At 43.3% G+C, this 24,697-nt stretch overlaps 2 protein-coding genes across 9 annotated transcripts in view; one reads left to right on the forward strand and one right to left on the reverse strand.

Moving 5' to 3' along the window:
- The window catches only part of TUBGCP4 (tubulin gamma complex component 4), a 35,224-nt gene extending 31,230 nt beyond the window's left edge, over positions 1-3,994 (forward strand). For 2 of the 4 annotated variants that reach the window (XM_015142065.3, XM_015142066.3), the window contains exons 16-18: positions 530-646; positions 1,261-1,400; positions 2,054-3,994. In XM_015142065.3, the coding sequence (XP_014997551.1) occupies positions 530-646; positions 1,261-1,400; positions 2,054-2,066 (270 nt within the window). In that variant the 3' untranslated portion in view covers positions 2,067-3,994. The remainder of the gene's footprint in view (positions 1-529; positions 647-1,260; positions 1,401-2,053) is intronic. The other 2 variants (XM_015142067.3, XM_077939206.1) reach the window with 1 other exon arrangement.
- A 62-nt stretch (positions 3,995-4,056) lies between these two features.
- The window catches only part of TP53BP1 (tumor protein p53 binding protein 1), a 108,152-nt gene continuing 87,511 nt past the window's right edge, over positions 4,057-24,697 (reverse strand). For 3 of the 5 annotated variants that reach the window (XM_015142058.3, XM_015142059.3, XM_015142057.3), the window contains 10 exons: positions 18,816-19,087; positions 17,986-18,135; positions 17,257-17,687; positions 13,216-13,407; positions 12,581-12,796; positions 10,111-10,326; positions 6,612-6,706; positions 5,860-6,059; positions 4,890-5,035; positions 4,057-4,413 (listed from right to left, as the gene is read on the reverse strand). In XM_015142058.3, coding sequence (XP_014997544.3) covers positions 4,226-4,413; positions 4,890-5,035; positions 5,860-6,059; positions 6,612-6,706; positions 10,111-10,326; positions 12,581-12,796; positions 13,216-13,407; positions 17,257-17,687; positions 17,986-18,135; positions 18,816-19,087 — 2,106 coding nt within the window. In that variant the 3' untranslated portion in view covers positions 4,057-4,225. Of the gene's footprint in view, positions 4,414-4,812; positions 5,036-5,859; positions 6,060-6,611; positions 6,707-7,321; positions 7,484-10,110; positions 10,327-12,580; positions 12,797-13,215; positions 13,408-17,256; positions 17,688-17,985; positions 18,136-18,815; positions 19,088-24,697 lie in introns of those variants that run through there. The other 2 variants (XR_013395534.1, XM_077939204.1) reach the window with 2 other exon arrangements.

The raw sequence follows: 24,697 nt of genomic DNA on the forward strand, positions 1-24,697 counted from the left end.
ATGGCTCTGCCCTTAAGGAGCTCACAATCTAGTTGGAAAAACAAGACATATATATACATACAGAAATCATTAACAACACAGAGGCCTGAACAATTGCCAAGTGGACAACAGTACAGATAATAAAGAAGCAAGAAACGGGGTTCACTAAAGGCTACAGTGGGGAAGGGAGTGCTTCACTGAGAGAGTGGGACTTGAACTGGTATTAAAAAGAAGAGCATCCCAGGCAAAGAGAACAACACTCACAGCTCAGAGGCAGGAACACACTCTGCGGGTCTAAGAAATGAAGAGTTAAATGTGGCTAGAATGGAGGTTTGGTGCGGGGCTGAGAGAGTAATACTCGTGTACGCAGGAAAGGATGCATTTGTTTTACACATATTGTATGTCTGAGGGGCTGGCAGGCCTTGCAAGTGACAGTGTCTATCCTCTCAGATTTGGGAGGTCAGCTATTAATCAGACTGTTCTCCCAAATCTTTAATTTCATGGACGTACCTTCCTTCTTTTCCTAATGCCAACTCTGTTTCCTGGGTAGGTGTTTCACTGCCTGAATGAAATCCTAGATCTCTGTCACAGTTTTTGTTCGCTGGTCAGTCAGAACCTAGGCCCACTGGATGAGCGTGGAGCCGCCCAGCTGAGCATTCTCGTGAAGGTGCGTCTGCCTGGAAGTATGCAGCCTTGCCGAAAGGACAGAGGTGGTTTTGTCAATGGAGAATTCATGATCTTTCCTCTGAGTCAGTAAAGCATTTCCTCAATACACACACGTACAGAAATAAGATATAAAGATAAAAATGTTGGTATCAGTTGATTTTGAATCAGGTAATTACTGTGCTACCTCAGAGTGCTCAAAAATAGTTCAGTCCTGAATAGTTTATTCAGCCCATCAAATAAGCATTGGCTTTGTTCTAACTTCCTCACATCCTACCCCTCTTTACTTCCTTGAACTAACCCCTATCTCACTGAGATAATTATCTGCTTGTAATCAAAACGGGTTCTCCCCAACCCCAGTACTTGACAAAATACATTAACTGGAAACCAGCTACTAAATTCCTACTGGTGAAAGAGTACTTTCATAGGAAGTCATGCATGTATGGATTTGGTACAAGTCATTTTAAGAACTAATAGAAATAGGAATGTGGGAAGGCCAGGTGGTTCTGTAGAATTTTGAGCAAGGCTTTTCCAAGAAACTCCTCCCTCCGCCCCCATCCTCCATATGGAGAGTTGGTGAGCTGAAGTGGAATGACAGCTGAGTCCTTCTCTCTGCAGGGCTTTAGCCGCCAGTCTTCACTCCTATTCAAGATTCTCTCCAGTGTTCGGAATCATCAGATCAACTCAGATTTGGCTCAACTACTGTTACGACTAGATTATAACAAATACTATACCCAGGCTGGTGGAACTCTGGGCAGGTAGGAGCAACCCTTGGGTAACTCAGTAGACTTTTGTGGGTGACTTTTTAATGAGTTGCAGAATTCTAGAGCTGGAAGAAGACTTTAGCCATCATATAGTCCAAATACGCTCATTTTATATAAACAAGGTTTAGAGATAGAGGTGTGACCATCTTTAATAATTTTAATGAAGATTATTTTCTAGTAGAAGTCATCATCATCATCATAAAATACTAAAAAACCTGACAGTGAGATAGGTGTTAAGTCCTTTGCTAGGTTATGTATTGCTATGCTGGGAGGCAGTGTGCCTTCCATTCCCAATTCTGATATGAACTAGCTGTGCAGCCGTGGGCACCCCGCCTTGCTGGTCCCTAGCTTCCACATTGGTGAAAGGAGGGGACCACCCCTTCTAACTCTAAACTTTAAGTGAGATTCAGTGGTAGCTGGCTTCCCAGAGCTCTGTCATTCCCATTCAGAAAATCACTTTATTGTCCTTTCTCTCTCTCAAATGTCTGCAAGTAGACTTTTTTCTAAGCTATTTTAGCAGAAGAGTCAAAAGAAACTCTTGTTTTAAGACGACATTATTTAGACCACAGGTTGTCCTGATTCATATTTCTTTGAAGGCAGTCTTGGGAAAGCATGATACTTAATAAGGCTCTTTTTCTCTTTTGTAGTTTCGGGATGTGAAAAGTTATGGCTCATAAACTGAAATAACAGCCACGTTCCCAAGTTTGTACCAGAAGATTCAAAACAAACATCCCATTCTAGCCAAACACAAATAAGTATCTGTGGCCTAGTGATAGGACTCTACCTTTTCTCCTGGAAGCAGTTACTGAACATCCAGGAGTACAAATCCTTCCCATCATTCCCATGTGGAAAGGCCTGTCCCATCAAGGAGAACATGTGGCATCTCTGATCCTTTACATTGAGAACATTTGTTGGATATGTTCGTTTATTCAGTAGTCATTTATTGAGCACCTACTGTACATGCCTTGGTACTGTTCAAGCTGTGGGAGATATAGCAGTAAACAAACAATATAGAGCAGAAAGTTAAATATTTTATGGTTCATATGTGAAAAAGTAATTATGTTTATAAATAGGCTAACTGCTGGATGTTACCATCAAGTAAGAAAGCAACAGGTAAGATAGGCTTTCTCTCTCCCTATACCAAGTAGTTTATACCTACACAGATTGGGCAATTCTAGCTAAAGAAAATATATTTAAAGTATTTCTTAGGCCAGGCACGGTGACTCACGCCTGTAATCCCAGCACTTTGGGAGGCCAAGGCGGGTGGATCACCTGAAGTCAGGAGTTCGAGACCAGCCTGACCAATACGATGAAACCCCGACCCTACTAGAAATACAAAAATTAGCCAGGTGTGGCGGCATGTGGCTATACTCTCAGCTACTCAGGGGGCTGAAACAGGAGAATCGCTTGAACCTGGGAGGTTGCAGTGAGCTGAGATTGTGCAGTTGCACTCCAACCTGGGCAACAAGAGCGAAATTCCGTCTTAAAAAAAAAAAAAAAAAAAGTATTCTGCAATAAAAAGGTCTTTAAGAAAAAACTGAGATCAAGTTGTTAGATTTTTAAATAGTGAAGACTGCAGGCCCAATTACCCATCTTACACAAGCCATAGGGGTTGAAGTTATCTTAATATGGCCCAGCCATCACTGGTAATCAATATTCCTATCAGTGTGAGTAAAAATAAATATTCATTGAACAACGCCCTCCAAACTGAAAAAGAATGCAGTGTTCTGGCATCAGTTTATAGTCACTGAATCTGGTCTTCATCACTACATCTACACACACAGGGAAGCTCTGACAACCTTATTCCCTTCTATTATCAAGTAAAGATCACCCTTTCCACTGCTATCTCTAGAGCAGGAGTTGGCAAACGATGGCCTGCTGCCTGTTTTTGTAAATACAGTTTTACTGAAACACAGCCATGCCCATTTGTTTACCCATTGTCTATGGTTTTCATGCCCTCACAGCAAAGGTGAGTAGTTGTGATGGATCAAATGGCCCACAAAGCCTGAAATATTTACTCTTTGGCCCTTTACAGAAAAAAACTTGATCCCTGCTTTAGAGAATGAGAAGCCATGAACGGGGATCAGTGAAGCCAGAGGAAGGGAAGGAACAGCTTCCAGCCATTGTGACAATAATAATAATATTGGGTCTTTGACTAGAACTTGTAACATTTCCAAGTGTTCTCCCTTGTGCTTCTCGTGTGTATCTTCCGGAAGGTCATTCCATCAAGCGTATGGTCACTGTCCCTTCATGGCAGTTGGTCCTTTCGTTCTCCCTTTAGCTCTTAAGTGGGGGAATACCCACAGGTCAGCTGTTAGTGATCTCAGCTCTAAAGAGAGACAGCATGAGGTCTTTCTTAAACTGTCAGGAAACAGAGCTGTGCCCAATTCTGCTCAACTTTTGGCACAACTGTTAATCTGGGCCTTCACCTACTTTAAACTGAGTTTTTGCAAGCACAGCATTTTAGACACCCTGGAATAACCTTTTGGGAATGATGCCACAGAATAAAGTTCACTCTTAACTTTGCAATTTCCTTGACTAGCTGTCCTCCTAAAGTGAATAAGCCTATTGAAAACCTCGAGAAAGTACTATGTTTGTCTTGTCATTTGTTCTGAGATTAAGCTCAAAGAAACAGATGAAGAAATCCCAGTTACTACAACCAAAGAGATTCAACATTTATTTTATCATAAAAGTTCAGCAAATAAAACTATATACAAGATCCATGCAAGGAATCCAGTTACACACAAGACACATTTAAAACCTGGTTAAAACACAATCTCCACGATAGCAGGGAATAAAACCAGTAAGACCAAGTATCTTTAGTGAGAAACATAATCGTGTTTATATTTTGGATGCTGCTTGAATCCAATTCTCTCCCCAACAATGAGGCACTGGATCACCCACTCTTGTGACACGACAGGCAGCTGCAATGCTTCAGCACACTTCAGCACCGAGGCTGGGCAAGAGGGGTCTGTCACCACCACATCAAATACCCCTAAAGCAATATCTGCAAGGAGCAAGTGAAAGTGAAGAAGGAAAGTACACTCAATTTAGCCCTCCATTACAAAGAGAGATTTGATTCTAACCAATACATCCCAGTCTGCACAAACCAAAGCCCTATGTCAAACACACTGCTGATCATGACCAAAAGTAGAGGTATCATCACTATGTGCTGACCTTGTAGAAATATTTAACAAATATATGCCCAGTGCTTCATTTATGTTGACTCACCTCTTGAAGGTGGTACTTTTCTTCTCTAAGAAACATGGATACGGTCAACCTATTAGGCCTGAGCCTTGGACCACAAGGCCTGACACCTAGAGGTCTAAGGCGATCTCTCGAACAAAGATACACACACACACACACACACACACACACACACACACACACACACACACTCAGGTACCTTTGTTATGGGCACTTGAATGGTCTAAGGAGATCTCTCGAACAAAGATACACACACACACACACATACTCAGGTACCTTTGTTATGGGCACTTGAATGGTGCTGCTTCACAGAGGCTGCCCCTCCAGTCATGAGGATCTCAGACCAGAGCTCCAGGAAGTTCTGCTGTTGGTCTGATACCAAGAGTACCTTCAGATTCTGGAAAGGATTTTCACGGGGTTGCCTAGGAAGGAGACAGAGAGAGAGAGCCCTATGTAACTGGAAAGGACCTTAGCATGACAAGTAATATCCAACAAACCGCCTTTCTGCAAAGGGACTCATGTACATCTGAATGCTTTCAAAACTAAGTGCCCCATCAGGCATAGTGTTTCAAGCCTGTAATCCCAGCACTTTGGGAAGCTGTGGTGGTTGGATCTCTTGGGCCCAGGAGTTCGAGACCAGCCTAGGCAATATGGCGACACCCCATCTCTACAAAAAATAACAAATTAGCTGGGTATGGTGGCGAGTGCCTGTAGTCCCAGCAGCTTGGGAGGCTGAGGTAGGAGGATCACTTCAGCCTGGGAGGTTGAGCCTGCAGTAAGTCATCATTGTGCCACTGTACCCCAGCCTAGGTGACAGAGCAAGACTTCATCTCAAAAAGCTAAGCCCTATATTAGGGTCCCCCTTCTCTTCCTTCTTTCTGTGAATGACCTGTATTCCTTGCAATCCTGGCTTTCTGATTTCCATGTTTGTTCTGGGGCTGAGAATAATCTGAATCATGCTCCTGAGCCTATATATTTTTAATGTTCGCTTAAAACTTAGTTCTCTAACTTTACAGGTTGAGAATATTGACCCTATATACAAATCTTCACACATTTTCAAAAGGTTCCTAGCCAATGTAACCTATGGAAATAAACTAAACTCCTGAAGGCATTTCAAACCCACTCAAATTTATCCTACAGACATTCCAATTTCTAGAAAGCTTTACTCTCTCACCTAGATTCTCTTCCCTCCAAAGCTTGCTGTCTTCCTATCTAGACAATTCTGGATGGGCTTTCAAATACTTACCAGTCCAGAATTCTTTGCTCCTCAAGGCTGTACCCAGCTGGCAACAGATAATTACGGTAGTTCTGGAGCTGGTTGGCATGGCAACTATCATGGACCCAGACATGAGACACACAAGGAATCCCACTGGCAAGGCACAGGAAGTACTTCCGGGTTCGACAATGCTGATCCGCAATTAGAAGACACTGGTAAGCTGTGTTACACTGGAAGACAAGCAGCAGAGCCAATGGGTTTGGTGACTTCTGTGGAAAGCTCCTAAGCAGCAGCCATAGTGAGCCATGAAGAGCAGATCTGAAGACTCCCAACTACTACCCAACGTGTGATTTAGTCTATCCTTCTGCCCAAGGCCACTCTTCTCACTGAAAGGCCCAAACGATTTCCACAGATGTTCTCTCTGCCTCACCTGCAGCATTCTAAGGACCTAAATCCTCAAGGGACAAACAAGACCTATGAACTCAGCCTTTCAGGCTAAGAATCAGCAACCCTAATAGGGGTTTCTACTACTAAACATAAATATCAATCTTCTTTTGTCCCAGCAACAGAACCAGAGCCATTAACTAACCCAAGGTCCTAACTTCTCTTCCCTATACACAACAAAAATTATATTTCATGCAACGACATTTTGGCAGTTTCTCAGTTCCTGAAATCTCTGGCTACTTTATCCAGGTTCCCCAACCCCTCTCAGGCCTCTTCTCACACAGCAAGTTGGCTCTTCTCATTGCCACTATATTAGGTTACACAAAGAAACTCCTCACCTGGGCTTCATTGAAATCTTCAAGGATATAGCCAGCCCCTGCTCGAAGCTGGGATTCTGTATACTGCTTGTTGAAAGGAGGAATTTCTAAAAATTCTACATTAAAAAAAATAAGAGAATAATTACTGAGTGGTTTTCTTACTTGCTACCTTATACCTGCTTCTTACTGCCCCCTTTTCACTCCCCAGCTATCTATCCACAGCAGTGTGTCCCCAAAGACAGGCCAAGGGCTTCCCCATGGGTCAGAAAGAGATCTGTCTTGAGGCCTTTAAAATGCTGCCAAAAGAAGGGACAAGAGCAGGAGGAATTGGGAAGATGAGGACTGGAGGTAGGTCCTAGACCTAAAAACATCCAAGGTTCCTGCACCGGACTGTTCACAGGGATGGGCGCACAACCATTTCCCACAGTGACATATTCCAACTTGAATAACCCTTACCATCAGGAAGTTCCCTTTGTGTCTATCCTAAATCTTTCCTGTTGAAAACTAAACCCCATTTCCTCTAGTTCTACCTTCTGTGGAGATGAATAGCTAATGAACACTTTATAATAAACCCTTCATATTCCCACTGCATCAGCCTTTTTACCCCGTTGTACACTAAAACTTTGATAAACCAGAATGGTCAATGAAATATGGGTTTAAAATTTTAACGGATTAAGTGAAGGTTAGAAAATCCTGTTTCAACCTTTTTATTGAAAACTATCTACCTTTGATGATCTTGAAGTACCTCAGGACACTGAACACCAATGACTGCTCTATAGTCTTGAGGGTGAAGTAGAAGATATGAGAGATGAGGCTGAAGCTGTAATGACCCTAGGCAATTAGAAATTGCTTCTTTTGACCAAATATCTAATTTGAGCTTGTTTTCTTGTCATCTGCTCCTCTCATATATAAATAACACATTAAAAAAAAAAGAAAAGAAAAGCAAGACATTAGAGATTTTAGTTAATTAGGAGTTTTGGGAAATTAAGTTCTAATTAACTGAAATTTTTATCACAAATTTTAAAACCCAACCCAATCCAATGCGTAAGGTTCAATGCCAGTACCACTCCCCTTCCCCTTCACACCCAGTGGTAAAACCTACAGCAGATCCCTTGTGGAGACAGCTCCCCCTTCAGTGCCCTCGCTGCCTGCTGGAGCAGCCCAGGCAGTGCTGAGGCCCCATGTCAGGGGTCTCCATCTCCACTTAGTTCTGACTAGCCAACCTATTCACTTTTATTCTCTTTTCTTGATTCAGCATTCTCCACATTCTTCTCAAACAGAAATCCCAAAACAGAAACTCTACATGGTTTTAAGAAACTCAGAATATAGCAGAGCTGTTTCTCAGCTTTGTCTCGATATAGCACGTCACAATCTTCGCACCAAGATTCTACTGCTGAGTCACTGCCGGCACCCCGCACAGTCCTGCATTATTCTCAAGGCTTCTACTTTATGTCTGCTTAATCCAGGACGGGTCTATTTAGATGTTAATCCTTAATTATATTTCCTTGCATTTGTCTAATGAAGTATTACCCTGTCTAGGCAGTGTGTTTCTCTAATTTTTCTCGAGTAGTCTGGGTTCCAATTTCTTCATTTTTGAGGTATGAGTGCCCTGCCCAGCCAGATGCTAAAATGAATAGATTGTTAATCCTGCCATCTAAATCAAGTATGAAGGTACTAAATAAACCCAACTCCAGGGTCAATCCCTGTGTCTGAAGGATCTCTGATGGTGTGCCACCCAACGAGATTAGGTACCAAACTCATTAATAAATACACCTCCTAAGATGGATTTAAATATTTTACTGAGCTTCTGTTATAAGCTGGTGTCTAAGAATTCCCATTTATCCATAACACCTACCAAACAGTTTCTTAAAAACTATAATTCTGCAGAGGATTGTTTTAGTATTAGATGTCTTCCTCCTTCTTGAGATTGAGAAACCCCTAAGCATTCTCATACACTGAAAATATCAAGGATTCTGGTACTGTTGGGCGCCAACATAAAGATACATTCACCGTAACCACACTTTCTATCAGAAACCTGGAGATCCCTTCAAAAACACTGTCCAAATGCTTCATTTTATTTTTATGAGTGGAGTTTATTACATCTCACATAGGCACACACATTTTAATGAAACTGGACAGCCTGCATCTCATACCAGTCAGCTTTCTTGACTATGCTGAACCAAGCAACAGACAAAACATCTATAGAGCTGCCTTGTGAAGTCCTGGTTTCGAGTCCAGCAATATTGTATAAGGTGGAAAAAAAAAAACAAAACCATGACCATGACCACTGTTTTAATGCCATGACATGCCTCTATGCAGAATCCTCAAAAGACTCCTAATTAGTCCTGTCCAGGAAACTCTTCAAATACCTTATTCCCACTGTGCCTATCTGACAGTTTGACAAGCTAGGTGTTGCACACACTTAACCTTGAAATCCCACCACACCACATGTACTCACTCCCACAGCCCAACTCTCCCACACCAGAGCCTGTCTACTCAACAACTCTCTGTGCACCTTCCTAATAGCATACACCTGAATTGCAACTCCCTGATCATCCTTTCCATGTCCTTGTACATATCTACACATGGCTGCAGGCAGTGAGATACAGTTTTGGTTAATTAGGAAAGAGTCATCCACGTACCTGAAATGCCAACCCTCACAGATCTCCAGCGGTGCTATTTTATGATAACCATGTTGCCTAATTCAATTCCCTCTTGCAAGACAACATTAGTCAGAACTCTAACTTGTATAACATCATTCCATCTGGACCTTTAGCCTTGACAGACACATTTAGATACTACTGTCAGTCACTTATTTATAGTGTATACATTTATATCTGCTCATTCCCTCTCCTAGATCACACATTTTTCAGACTTCTCCCCACTGCAGCCTTCACTCAAAAACAGACAACACAGAAATAAATGCAATGTACAGATTTAATTTAAGGTTAAAGAGAGGTACCAGAGTTGAAAAGGCCTGGAAGCTGTTTCTTTGCAATCACCCTGAGGAACCGGGCACCCCAAAGTCCCAGTCTCAGACCTCAGGAGAATGAACCTTACCCTCCACGTAGGTTTGCTCTAGCAGATGCCCAAAGAACACAAATGGGGAAAATGGCAGGGCATTCAGACCCGATTGACTTGGATGGCTGCAGTAGGCTAAAATGACAGAGCTCTAGTCCCAAATTTGTCACTATTGTGGACAAAAAAAACCAAAAAAAACCAAAAAGTTATTTAACCTTTAACCTCTCCAAACTTGTTTCCTCATCCATAAAACAGATAAGATCTATCTCCCATCTGCCTCACAGGATTGTTTTCAGGAACCACTCACTGAGAGGAATTTTGTGAAAACAGTCTATAAACTGTTAAAAAGCAGGATACAGAGTAATTTCTATGACCAAGATCCCAGCTGCTACTTGCCTTGCCTCCTCTACATACAGCAGGGGGACCACCAGCTCATAAGTGACTGGAAAAGAAAGAAGTGCCTATATGTCAGAGCTCCCAGGGATTCCTAAGGCCTTACCCTCTTCTTCCTCACTGCTTCCTGTAGGACCATCTGACAGTTTGGAGCGGCTGGCCAACTTGTCACTGGTTGTGGCCATGGTAAGGAGGAATGCATAGCCCAGAAACAAGGTCTTGTTCAGAGGCAAAGGTCCTCTCTGCTCTTCCAGGGCAGAGGGTTCACCGGTGTTGTCTCCACTCTCACAGGGGCTCACAAACTCTCCTGCCCCCACTGCACCTGGGAAGGACAGGGGGCACAGTTACTAGGGGGATATACACCATTGCCTCGGCAAAAGCCTTAGCACCAAAAGGCCCCAGCACCAAGCATGACCTGATGGGTAGGCAATGTCCTGATGAACTTATCTGAGCCAGAAACCAAAGACCATTCCAATGGCCAACCATTCTAAATGACCAACAGCCTAGGATGAAATTTACAACAAACAAATTTACATATTTAAATTTTACAGAGTCATAATGTATACAGTGTTTTCATAAATGAAAATTAACCAAGTATTGTTTTCATATAGCCACACCAAATACTTCTGAGGTCATGTGAAGGAAGAGGTGGTTCTAATACAAAGAAATAGTAGTTGAGAGTGAAAAATGTTTGGAAATCTTCAGCCCACTTTCTCTGTCCCGTGCTCTGATTTCCCCCAGGGTATGAGATATTTTGAAGCAGCCTTTGGAAAAAAAAAAAAACCCAACACTTTTTTATTACCAAGAAATGCCCCTTGTAGATAGACCGTCCCACCCCATCGCTGACCTTCACCAGAATGGTGCAGAGAATACTTGGTAATAAAGTGTTTTTACACATAGATGGTGCCACATCAAAATAGCCTGCCTCAACTGAATTAGTTTTCAACACCTGGGTAAGTAAGTGAACCAGCCAGCCAGAACACCCATGCCAAGAGTGCCCCAATAAGTCCTTGAGAAAAAAAACAGATACCTGACCTGGAGAAGCTGAATCGTAGGTTCATTAGGAGGCTAAGATGACAGACAGGTCATGCATGCCTCCCTAAAATAAAACCAGGAGCAAGAAAACAGTCTCAGAGGCAATATGATGTTATATGAACGAGGCTGGAATTAGAAGTGAAGACCAACAAAGTTTGAATCCTGACTTACTTTGTCATCTTGGGAAAGTTAGCCAACTTTTCTGTGCCTCAGAGTCTTCAACTGGAAAACTCATTCTAGCACCTATACTTCATAGGGATTATATGTGAAGTAGTATGTGTGAAGCACTGAGCGCTATGCCTCATACAGTAAATATTCAGTAAAGATTATTGTTATTGTTTTTAAATACCTGAAACACAGCAGCAGTTGGGTAGATAAGGAGATGACACAATTCAAATACTTAGGAAATAAAAGAGCTCTGGTGCCAGGACAATGTAACAATCAATGGAGTTTCATCAGTTTGCTAACCTGAGAAAGTTCCAAGGGAATGGACTGATTTTACCTCTGTAATCTCCTGAACCCATAGCAGCTGGGCCTGGGTCACAGTAGGGACTCAATGAACAACAGATGAAATGAACTCCTTTCTTAATTATTGAATGCTAGGGACTGGAAAGTGGTTGTTTCGGGGATAATGGGAAGAAGGAAGAGCACATTGAGATATGATCTTTTTTCTTTTTGAGATGGAGTCTCACTCTGTCACCTAGGATGGAGTGCCGTGGCGTGATCTCGGCCCACTGCAACCTCCGCCTCCCAGGTTCAAGTGATTCTACTGCCTTAGCCTCCTGAGTAGCTGGGATTACAGGCATGTGCCACTACGCCCAGCTAATTTTTTTTGTATTTTTAGCAGAGACAGGGTTTTGCCATGTTAGCCAGGCTGGTCTTGAACTCCTGACCTCGTGATCCCCCAACCTTGGCCTCCCAAAGTGCTGGGACTACAGGTGGGAGCCACCGCGCCCAGCCATGACCTTTCAATAGGAAGTCTGAGAAAGCTAGAGGGCCCAAGCACAAGAGAGAGGAGAGCAGAATTTCCAGGAAGATGGTGGTGCAGGCAAAGAGAAATTACACCTATTTTGAATCTGCTTACATTTCAATACTTCTCCTTTCCCTCCTAGAACCCATATAGTAGTCAAAGAATGGTGTGATCAAGTCCTGGTTTTGTTTTTTTTTTTCTGGAGACAGAGTTTCACCCCTGTTGCCCAGGCTGGAGTGCAATGGTGCAATTTCGGCTCACTGCAACCTCCACCTTCCTGAGTTCAAGCGATTCTCCTACCTCAGCCTCCCCAGTAGCTGGGATTACAGGCACCCACCACCACACTCGGCTAATTCTGGCCTTCCTATCTATCCGCACTAGAGTCTGCAGAGGATGGGGGAGGAGGGATACAGTGAGCTATCCCTGAATATCACCTGTGGGCTTGGGCAGGACCCCAACTTTATAACAGGACAGAAGGGCCACTGCCACATATTAAGCTCCATTTTTCCAGAAGCTGGCCCTGCATTCTGCCATGGCATGAAGGAAGAATGAGGCAAAAAGGAGCACTTACCAGGTTTTACGGTGGCAGACTTGCGACCTCGCTTGGCAGGGGACCGTTCCTCTTCAGAAGTGATAAGTTTTCTTTTGCCTGAGAGAACTCCCATGGAGGCACGAGGACTTTCTGTGATCTTTCGGGTAGGGGTTGTGCTGCTGCTACTGGAGGCAGTAGGGGTGGCTGGGGAGCTGACATTACTGCGCCGTTTCCGCTTCCCTTCCACCAAATTGTCTATGGCAGGATGAGCCAAAGGTTGGTCAAATTCTATGGTATGAGGTCCTGAACTCCAAGAAGCTGGGCAGACCCTGATTCAGCTACCACAGTGTTCCTTCCCCCACTTCCCACGAGGCCAAGCAGCTTCTTTTTAAGGCCATAATATTTTTTGATCTAGTCTTTGCCATGACTGAAATGTGTTTAGTCCCCTATAGAACTGAGGAGGCCAGAAAAACCCTAAGGACTTTCTGTTCGGTACTAAGAAGGAAACAGATAAGGCAGTAGCTCTAGAAAATGACAGCTCATCACCATCTGATAAGCCACATACAGGAATAATAAAAGTTAGGGAAACATTACTGACAGGTTCAGAAACTCCCCCTCCCACTGTAAGCAGAACAGAAGCCCAAAAGCAGCTGTTCAGGAAGCAAAGGTCTTACCTAAGCTGATATCTGCTGCCTTTGTGAGAGGTGTTACTGCCTCATAGGGGCCAAGCCCATACTGCTCTCTCAGTCTGTTTCCTTGCTCCAAGGACAGGATGACAGCCATTCGCTTATACCACTTTCTTTGGCCTTCTTTTTCAATGCTGTAGTACAGTTCCCCAGACTCCTTCCTATGTCCTTTCACCACTCCTGGGGGGCAGAAAGCATAAAAGCAGCTTGCTGTTTTCTTAGGCTCCTCAGCACCCTCTCACAAGGGCTCTGCAAAGCAGGTCTGAGTCAGGGAATTGAGAGATCCAACAGTGGACTGAAGTTAGGACTTAACAAAATTCCACTTGTCAATCCCAATCAGTAACACTTAGGATATATGTAGCTACTACACTGGGATTAGGACAAGGAAAGTTTCTTGACAGAAGGTATCCTTTAGTTATAAAATAAAACTTCCCAAAGACAGCCATTATGGATTGCCGGTGGTTCAAATGATTTCCATGAAGTGAAATGGCATGCAATTCCATTACAACTTCTAAACCTTTCCTTCTTGGTTCCCTGGGAGGCTGAGTGGTTAAGTCTTGAGTGAAGCTGTAGGTGAAAAATGACATCATTCTAAGAGAGACAGCATGTGTGTGTGTTTTGTCTGTGTGTGTAGCAAAATTAGAGATAGAGAGCAAAGAAAGGAAGAAACAGATCCTGCCTCTCCTACCTAATCTTCCTCTCTATTATCTACTTTCCTGCTCTGATTCAAAACCTGACGATAAGGCCTTTATGTTAGAAGGAACAAAATGTGGGATGTAAAAGGAAACTAAGCTAGAATTCAGGAGACCTGAGCTTAGGCCTAATTCTGCTGCCACCAAGCTGGGTGATCTTGGATAGGACCCATTACTAATCCTGTGAAAAAGAACACTTCTTCCTATTAATGAATAAACAATTTACAACACACACACATACTACAGCTATAGATACACACACACACACACACACACACACACACACACATAAACAAAAACAAGGCAGTACTATGAATAGTTTTTCATTCCTATACGGAAAGGTCCAATTTCTTCTCACCCATTAGCCTATGCTTGAATGACGAGCTAAAAGAAACCCAGAGCCTACCCCACCCAAGGAAAATAATACAGAGAAAGCAAGCCTTGGTTCTCTATCTATCCTGTGGAATCACTCCCTTTTCCCTTGTTCATCTCCTCGCTTAAATCTCTATCCCCAAACTAAGTCACAAAGTCTCCCTCAAAAACACAAAGAAGCCCAAGGCCAACAATATACTTCACACTAATGAAGAGTTACTAGAACTAGAAGCAGTCTAGTGTTGACAGCCTCAAGAAATGGGACACAGAATCCCCACACCTTGACGCCACAGTTCACTCTTGTTACAGAACTTTGTCTTTAAAAGGCCAAATATGAACCCCTCAGAGTAGCTCTACACCTAAAAGAAGAAGGAATGCATTTGATACAATGAGTCACAGTGAAAGACCCCAATCCATGTGCTACTCCCAACTGATCCCATATATAGCTAACAGTGTTATCCAGAACTAGAAGGTGAAGTGGCCCATTTAATAATGAACAAAGGGGCAAACAACAATTACTCAGAGGATTCCAAATACAAGAGAAGCCTGGATGGACTCCATAGAAAGCCATTTTTCCGGCCGGGATCAGTGGCTCACTACTATAATCCCAGCACTTTGGGAGGCTGAGGCGGGTGGATCGCTTGAGGTCAGGAGTTCAAGACCAGCCTGACCAACATGACGAAACCCCTTCTCTACTAAAAATACAAAAATTAACCAGGTGTTGTGTCAAGCACCTGTAATCGCAGCTACTTGGGAGGCTGAATCACTTGTACCCCAGAGGCGGAGGTTGCAGTGAGCCGAGATCGTGCCATTGCACTCCAGCCTGGGGGATAAAAGCAAGGCTCTGTTTAAAAAAAAAAAAAAAAGCCATTTTTTGGCCGGGCATGGTGGCTTATATCTGTAATCCCAGCACTTTGGGAGGCTGAGGCAGGCAGTTAAGTTGAGGTTGGGAGTTCAAGACCAGCCTGGCCAGTGTGGCAAAACCCCATCTCTACTAAAAACACACAAAAAAGTAGCCAGGTGGTGCTACTTTTACGTACCACCAGGTGGTGGTGCGTGCCTGTAATCCCAGCTACTCAGGAGGCTGAGGCACAAGAATCACTTGAACCCGGGAGGCAGAGGTTGCGGTGAGCCGAGATCACGCCACTGCACTCCAGCCTAGGAGGCGGGGTGAAACTGTGTCTCAAAAAAAAAAAAAAAGAAAGCCATTTTTCCCCATTATATCCCAATCCGTGTTCAAAAAGTCCTCAGAAAGATGTTTTTAAATGACAAATTCAACACAAATAGGTATCTTCAAATTATTTTAGAAAGCAGACAATATATTCAAAGAACTAGCACATGAAGCAATAACAACAAGCATAAACCTCTCACTATCACCAATATTACCCACTTCAAAAATAAAAAGGCGCCGTTCTTCAAACCAGAGAATAAGTGGTAGATGTGCAGGCATACAGACACAGCACTAAAAACTTCTCCCTAAGCAAAAATATCTCAATATATCAGCCATACTCACCTGCTGGGCTCCAATCAAAGCAGGTAGTTAAGCTTTAAAAAAGAAGAGAGTATGGAAAGGGAAAAACACTAACTTTAAAGTGGAGAAGACCAGGTGCAGTGGCTCACGCCTGCAAGCCCAGCACTTTGGGAGGCCAAGGCAGGTAGATCACCTGAGCTCAGGAGTTGGAGACCAGCCTGGCCAATATGGCAAAACCCTGTCTCTACTAAAAATACAAAAATTAGCCAGGTGTGGTGGGGCACACCTGTAATCCTAGCTACTCGGGAGACTGAGGCAGGAGAATCACTTGTACCCAGAAGTTAGAGGTCGCAGTGAGCCAAGATTGCGCTACTGCACTCTAGCCTGGGCAACAGAGTGAGAGAGACTGTCTCAAAAAAAGTGGAGAAATCTGGCAAATATAACTTTAACCAGTGATGAAGATTAACATCATCAGTGATGTCATGTGGATACATCATCATTATCACAAACCTTCCCAGTTCCTGATAACATGAGAAGGGCATTTCACCTCTATGGCATCTTTTTTTTAAGAGACAGGGTCTCACTCTGTTTCCCAGGCTGGAGTGCAGTGTCATGATCATAGCTCACTGTGGACTCAAACTCCTGAGCTTAAGCAATCCGCCTGCCTCATCCTGCTGAGTAGCTAGGACTACAAGCATGTGCCACCATGCCCAGCTAATTTATGTTCCTTTTTTTTTTTTTTTTTTTTTTAAGAGACAGGGTCTCACTATGTTTCAGGCTGGTCTCAAACTCCTGGCCTCAAGTGATCCCCCTGCTTTGGCCTCCCAAAGTGCTGGAATTACAGGCACGAGCTACCAGACCCAACCATCTATGTGGCATTCTTTTTAAAATATCCCATAACTCCAGTCTAATGAGAAAATATGAGACAAACCCAAATTGAGGGACATTCTACAAAATACCTAACCAGGACTCCCCAAAACTGTCATGAAAAACAAAGAAGTCATGAAAAACAAAAGACTGAGAAATTGCCACAAATCAGAGCAGACCAAAGGATATATAATGACTAAATGCAATGTTGGATGCTGAAGAGAAAAAGAACATTATGGAAAAGCTAGTGAAATCCAAATAAAGTCTAAAGTTTTGTTAACAGTAATAAACCAAGGTTGGATTTTTAGTTTTGACAAATGTCCCATGCTAACACCAGATGTCAACAATAGGGAAAGCTGGATGAGGGTTATACGGGAACTCCACTAGCAGTACTCTGTACTTCGCAAATTTTCTGTAAATCATCTAAAATATTCCAAAATAAGTTTATTCAAAAACAAATGAACAAACAGAAAAGTCAGTGGCAAGAGTAACCAATTTTGTAGGAATGAAATTTATGACTTTAGAGACCTCAGAAAAGAACCAAGTAATGTCTTGGTAATTACTAACATAACAGAGTATTGCCCCAAGGCACACAAAAATCTCTGCAAACTCTGCTTCTGTCATTACCTGCACTGAAATACTCATCCTCCGAGAGGGCCGTCACTTCAGTGTCCAGCGGAATAGGGTCACACAATAGAATGTCTTTGCCCAACACATCACATTCGTACCCATCATCAAAGAGCAATTTGTACTTCCCAGCTCCGACATCTCGCGTGATTTTCCCAGAGTAAAAGTAGCCATTGGATGACCACTTGGCTACAACACGGAGCCCTACAAAGCTGTTCCCTGGAGAGGAGGCATCTAAGCCATCAGAAGGGCCAGCAGCAGCCTGGAAAGGAATTTCTGGAGAGTCGCTACGACGCAAAGCACCAGCACCCACATCTGTTCGTCTGGTGGAGTCTGGCACTCGGGGCACGACACGGCTGAAGGATTTATCATCTGGTGACAAGTTAGGTGAAATGTCCTCTATGCCCAAGGGACCAGGCACAGCTGTTTCTCTAAAGAGAGATAAGGGATAGGAGAAGCCAGTGAGAACAAGAACACAGAAGTACATATCTACCAATTTTCCCACTCCTTTGTCCATGGGTCTCCTCAGCCCATTCTTTGAAAACCCCATCACAGGCACGAGCCTGGTCTCTCTGTGGCCTCGCTCTGATCCCTACCCACTCCCCAGTCACTATGGGCCCCTCTTCTCCCTCCTGATACCCCACAAACTCTCTACTCCCCTCTCTTCTCTCTATTCCCTTTTTTTCTGAACAAGTAATAGACTAAGTATATCTCACACTACCCAGGTACCTGGTTCCAGTGGTCCGAGAAGGTGGGCGGCCCCTTCGCCCGCGCCCACGAGGCGTGACTGGAGCCTTCCCTCCCTGTCTGATGCCAAGGCCTGCATCACCATCCTCCTCACACACTGGCGTCCCTGTCTGACTGACCCCTTTTCTAGGACTAGAGAATGAAGACAAGTTAGTCTGATAGCACCTGCTACTGAATCTTTTCTTCGCAAAGTCTCCCCGTGGCCCTCAGACTACATGACAGGCCTACATGTGCTGAGCCTTCGGGGCAGCAGGAAGCTGGTTCACACACCCACCACCAAATCTCATCCAGGGAGTGGGGCGTGTGGGATAACAAGTAAAGGACATTCTCCTTCATGTAAGTCTATTCCCTCTGACAAAGCTTCCTACTGCTGCTGCAAAAACAGCACACCCCATTTCTGCTATGCCTTCTCCTCTACTTTAGGCTCTGGACACCTGCAAAGAATAACAAAAAGCTAGGGGATATATTAAGTTGGGGCTATTATCCCAAACTTCCTGTACTCCCAGCTAAATCATAAAAAGGCTGTGGTAGGAGCATGTGCCCACCAGATGATAAATTCCCGAAAGTCCCCTCCCCTGTTACCTACATTTTCTCAGGGGCTGCTTTGCCACTGAAATCTACCTGCCACAAGGCTCCACCCTACTTCCCATGCAAACCCAAAACAGGAAGAGGGCCAACAGTGAGGAGGGGAAGTTGATTTATCTTTAATGGAGGATGGGGGATTTCCCATTACTCCCCTTTTCCTGTGATATTAAAATGTCAGCAACCCTGCCCCTGCTGTGGTTCTCTCTCTCTGGAGACCCTGTCTGCACCTCAGTTTTCCTGGGCCTCCTCGGGAGCTGGGTAAGGCAAAATCTGCGGGTTCTGTCCCGCTGGTTTTCCCTTTGAGTGGTCCGGCTCCTTTCCCTGAGCTGCCACTGCTGTGCATAGCTGAGAGACTTGTCCCACTTGAAGTGCGGTGTAAGCTGGATGCCTTGGAGGAGAAGGAGCTGATATCCCCCAGGTCACCTGAGGAGCCCCCAGTCTGTGAAGGGGAAACTTCAGTTTCACACTCCTGACACTCTACAATTGGCTCTTCAGTCTCCTGCAAGGAAAAAATAGATACAGAAGATAAAAGATGCCATAATAACACGATGCTAGTATGATGGTTGGAAAATCCTACAGATGGCACAAAGTAATTCAAAAAGGTGAGAATCAGGAGGAGACTTTCTGGAATAATGGGAATGTTCTGTATCTGTTTTGAGCAGTGGTTACATAAAATTTTCAAAAGCCACTGAACGTTTAGAATCTGTTCTTTTTTTTTCTCCCCCAGGTGATTCTGAGAAGAATTGTTCATTCTAATGGAACTATATTGTATCTCAATAAAATATAAAGATGGTACTATATTGGTAAGAAAGAGTTTATCTTTTTATTGGATAAGTTCACAACCTCTGGCTACCAGCAAGCATTCTAACCGAGAAGACGGAGGTAAATTCTTATCTTAGAGAAGACAGGCAAGGAGGTAGGCAGGTGAGAAGAGAACACGAGTGGTCAGGAGCCCTTCTAGGTACTTCATTAACAGTGGACAGCATTACATGTTTTGACATTAGTTATTTCCCATTACCTTTCAATAACTGATCAAGGCAATAGAAAAGTATATGCAAAAATAGGCTAAAAGGGGTCAGGTGTGGTGGCTCACACCTGTAATCCCAGCACTTTGGGAGGCCACGGCGGAAGGATTGCTTGAGTCCAGGTGTTTGAGACCACCCTAGGCAACATAGTGAGAACCAGTCTCCATATGAAAATAAAACTATTAGCCAGGCGTGGGAGTGCACATCTGTAGTCCCAGCTACTCGGAAGTCTGAGGTGGGAGGATCGTTTAAGCTTGGAAGTCAAGGCTGCAGTGAGCCGGGATCATGCCACTGCACTCCAGCCTAGGCGATAGCATGAGACCCTGTCTCAAAAAAAAAAAAAAAAAGGAAAAAAAAAGGCTTAAATAGTATTACCATTTGGAAAAATGAAGGACAAAAAGGTTGTAAGTATCTACAGATTACAAGAAAGTCAAACTGGCTTTATCTCAGATGCCTACTTTGATGAATTGGTAGTAGTTGCCTGGTGCTCAGTTTTAAGAAGTCTTCTGGACGCTAAATCCCAGACTTAGTGGGAAAAGATTCTAAGACCAATCACCAGTGTCCACCATGGGCACAGCACAGAGAAATTATAGCATGAGTATGACACATCTGCCTTCCTAGTCTAGAGTGTTTACACAATATTATGTTAATTGCCAGAGGGGATATGGAAACGGATAAGATAGATCCTTCCCTCATAGAGTTTAGAATTCCTTTTGGGAGGCCAGACACGGTGGCTCACGCCTGTAATCCAGGCATTTTGGGAGGCAGAGGCAGGTGGATCACCTGAGGTCAAGAGTTCAAGACCAGTCTGGCCATCATGGTGAAACCCCATCTCTACTAAAACAACACAAAAAAAATAGCCGGGCATGTTGGTACACTCCTGTAGTCCCCAGGTACTCAAAAGGCTGAGGCAGGAGAATCACTTGTGAACCTGGGAGGCAGAGCTTGCAGTGAGCAAAGATTGTGCCACTACACTCCAGCCTGGACAACAGAGTGAGACTCTACCCAAAAAAAAACAATCTCCATGGGGAGACAGTATATAATGACACACATACATATATATTTACATAATACTATAAAATGATTAAATAATTATCTCTGATCCCTCCTTCTTAGAAATCTCTCCTCCTCTAAAATCCACAGAAGCACTTTTCTCTTTCTTCTGGTCTACTTCTTTGGCTACTTCTATTTATGCTTCTCTGGGTTCCTCTTTCTCTGTGTGTTCCTTTAAAATCAGTATTTCCCAGGACTCTGTTTTTATTCCTTTCCTCACTCTCATATGCTTTCCCTCATCAGTCTCACCACACTCATCCTTCCTTATCTACCAAGAACACAATGACTCAGCTTATACAAATTTCTACTAAAGGCTTCCCCTTGGATTTACCACAAACACCTGAAATTCAACAGATACAAAACAATCTATGATCCTCCCTTCATTTCTCTGCCTTCAATGAATGAATCCTAGATATCCCCAGTGCATCTCACATCTCCTACAGCTCTTTCTAGCAGAGGCTGGTTTCTTTCAGGCAAACCTCCATTCAAGAATTTTGAGATGAGATACCTCCTTGCTCCCCATTGCCATTTACAGACCATGTCTATTTCCCCACCTCCTCTCCTCCAAAACCACTATTTGCCATTTTCTTAAAACTATCTTCACCCCCTCCCTAGTTGTTATCCACTAACATTCTCCAAATCACCCTCTCTCATGCATGAAGACCTTAGCTTCATAGCCTATCTTCCCCATTTCTACTTCTGTCATCATTCTCAGTGGCCTATTTTAATTTGATATACTTCTGTTTCCACATCTGCAAAATGAGAATAATAACTGGATCTATCATAGCATAGTTGTTTAAGGATTAAATAAGTTAATTCACTAACGTGCTTAGAATAATGCTTGGCACATAGTATGTGCTCAATAAATGCTAGTCACTATCATTATTTAAGTATGGTAGTGCTTCCCAAACTATCTTCCACAGGGAAAAAACAGGTATTGCTTTAAAAAATAAGTTTGGGAAGTGCTGGGTTAACCAGAATAAAATAGGTATCCTTACTAGAGGACTTCTTAGAACTTTTAATATGGTAATACGTGATTTTTCATGTTAGTGGGGACAGGGATTAATGGCATGCTATGGTTTGAACGTTTGCCCCTACAAAACACATGCTGAAATTTAATACCCAATGTAACAGTATCAAGAAGTAGGACCTTTAAGAGATGATTGAGTCATAAGGGCTCTGCCCTCATGAATGGATTAGTCCATTCATGGATTAACGGAATTATGAGCTAATGGACTAATGAGTTATCACAGGAGTGGATTAGTTATCACGAGAGTGAGTCTGTTACAAAAACTAATTTGGTTTCTTTTGTAAGGCCCCTGGCAATGTGATACCCTGTGATGCCTCGGGACTCTTCAGAGTCCCCTCCAACAAGAAGGCCCTCGCCAGATGTAACCCCTTGACCTTGGACTTCCCAGCCTCCTAGACCATAAGAAATATATTTCTTTTATTTATCAATTACCCAGTCTCAGGTGTTTAATAGCAACAGAAGACAGACTAAGAGAGTGTTTTGTGTTTCTCCAACTTATTTATGACCATGGAATCTTTTCCTTCCATCAAACTGTCTAAGAGGCCTGCTGTTTCCAGAAATATACTTTAGAAAGCACCATATAAAATATTAAATGGGCCTAGCACCGTAGCTCACGCCTGTAATCCCATTGCTTTGGGAGGCCAAGGCAGGAAGATTGCTTGAGAATAGTGTTCAAGACCAGTCTGGGCAACACAGTAAAACCTCATCTCTACAAAAGATACAAAAATTAGCAGGTGTGGTGGTGTGTGCCTATGGTCCCAGCTACTCAGGAGGCCGAGGGGGAGGCTCCCTTGAGCCAGGAGGTCAAGGCTGCAGTAAGCCGTGATTGCACCACTGCACTCCAGCCTGGGCAATCCAAACATAAAAATAAAAAATGTATTTTAAGAAATGAAGTAATGTGTTTAACACTTAATGTAGTGTACTAGGCAGAGAGTTTAATATGGACTACAACAGTTACAAAAATTTTCATGAAGGCAAACTGCTTTTCATAATTTCTCCAGAATAGTAATAACATGAAAAAAGTTCCATGAACAAAAATCTTTTTAAAACATTTTTTAAATGGAGATAAAGCAGTATTTTAAAAGAATTATTTCTGGGATTTGGTATACACAAAGAATAAAAAACAGGCCAGGCGCAGTGGCTCACGCCTATAATCCCAGCACTTTGGGAGGCCAAGGCAGATCACTTGAGATCAGGAGTTTGAGACCAGCCTGGCCAACATGGTGAAATCCCCTCTCTACTACAAATACAAAAATTAGCTGTGCATGGTGGCACACACCTATAATCCTAGCTACTCAGCAGGCTGAGGCAGGAGAATCGCTTGAACCCAGGAGACAGGGGTTCCAGAAGGCTAAGATGGGGCCACTGCACTCCAACCTGGGCAACAGAATAAGACTCTGTGACAAAAAAAAAAAAGGGAATAAAAAACAATTTCTCAATGAGTGCCTGTAAAACCGATGAAATCTGAATAATCTCTGGATAGTAAAACAAACAAACAAACAATTCCTCAAACTAACATCAAATGTTATCCGACATGAAGGCCACAATAGCCCACTGAACAATAGCAATAATATATTCTATTTAATAAAACTATATACTAGAGTTTAACTCTCCCTGAGTTCAACCTCCTACATGGCCAGCAGATAGAATTAAAAGAAAGTATCTGGGTAAAGGAAGAAAACAGTTGTGCCTTACTGGGCGCGGTGGCTCACGCCTGTGATCCCAGCACTTTGGGAGGCCGAGGTGGATAAGAGCACAAGGTCAGGAGTTCAAGACCAGCCTGGCCAAGATGATGAAACTCTGTCTCTACTAAAAATACAAAAATTAGCCAGGCACAGTGCCTAGTACCTGTCATCCCAGCGACTCGGAAGGCTGAGCCAGGAGAATCGCTTGAACCCGGGAGGCAGAAGTTGCAGTGAGCTGAGATTGCGCCACTGCATTCTAGCCTGGGTGACAGAGCAAGACTCTGTCTCAAAAAAAGAAAAAAGAAAAGAAAAGAAAAAAAGAAAATAGCTGTGCCTCTTACCAACTAATAAAATGGTTCCCAGATCTTAACATATACCAACAAAGGTCCCAGATCTTTAATTCTAGAAAATTTGTCTAACCTCTCTCATTATTAGATGTAAACAAAGTCAGCATATTTTGCCATTCAATATAACAAATAGTCACTAAATGCCAATACTGAGTTGACATTTGTAACTAGTCTGTAATGAATCCCACTAAAAAACAAAGGTGCATTTCTTACCAACACGTCTATGACCACACACAGATAGTGACAAAGAACAGAATGAGTAGACATGAAAATATGTGAGAAAACACAGGTAGTTAAACACAGTGTGCTAAACTTCATTTGAGTTTCTAAGGATTTAAAATAATACATACAATCTTTATACATGAGAGAGATTTATCAATCTCTTCTTTACAGAAAAGGAAAGCATGATGGGACTCATTAACTAACCAATGGTCAAACAGCAAACCTACGGTTGGGGAAAGCTTTAGAAAGCAGGAAGTCTAATTTCTAACCCTGTTCTTCTATCTCTGGTAATAAAAAGATGAAGAAAAACAAAGTGTTGCACAGGAAAGGGGGTGGGGGTAGAGAGTCAAGAGGCCGGCGGATCACAAGGTCAGGAGATCGAGACCACGGTGAAACCCCGTCTCTACTAAAAATACAAAAAATTAGCCGGGCGCGGTGGCGGGCACCTGTAGTCCCAGCTACGTGGGAGGCTGAGGCAGGAGAATGGCAGGAACCCGGGAGGCGGAGCTTGCAGTGAGCAGAGATCGCGCCACTGCACTCCAGCCAGGGGGACAGAGCGAGACTCCGTCGCAAAAAAAAAAAAAAAAGAAATGTGGGGTCGGGGACAATGGCTCATACCTCTAATCCCAGCACTTTGGGAGGCCAAAGAAGGAGGATCACTTAAGCCTAGGAGTTCAAGACGAGTCTGGGAAACACAGTGGGACCTTCTCCCTCCAAAAAATAAAATTAGCCAGGCTTGGTGGTTCA

This window comes from Macaca mulatta, chromosome 7 (assembly GCF_049350105.2).
Source record: "Macaca mulatta isolate MMU2019108-1 chromosome 7, T2T-MMU8v2.0, whole genome shotgun sequence".
Classification (NCBI taxonomy): Eukaryota; Metazoa; Chordata; class Mammalia; order Primates; family Cercopithecidae; genus Macaca; species Macaca mulatta.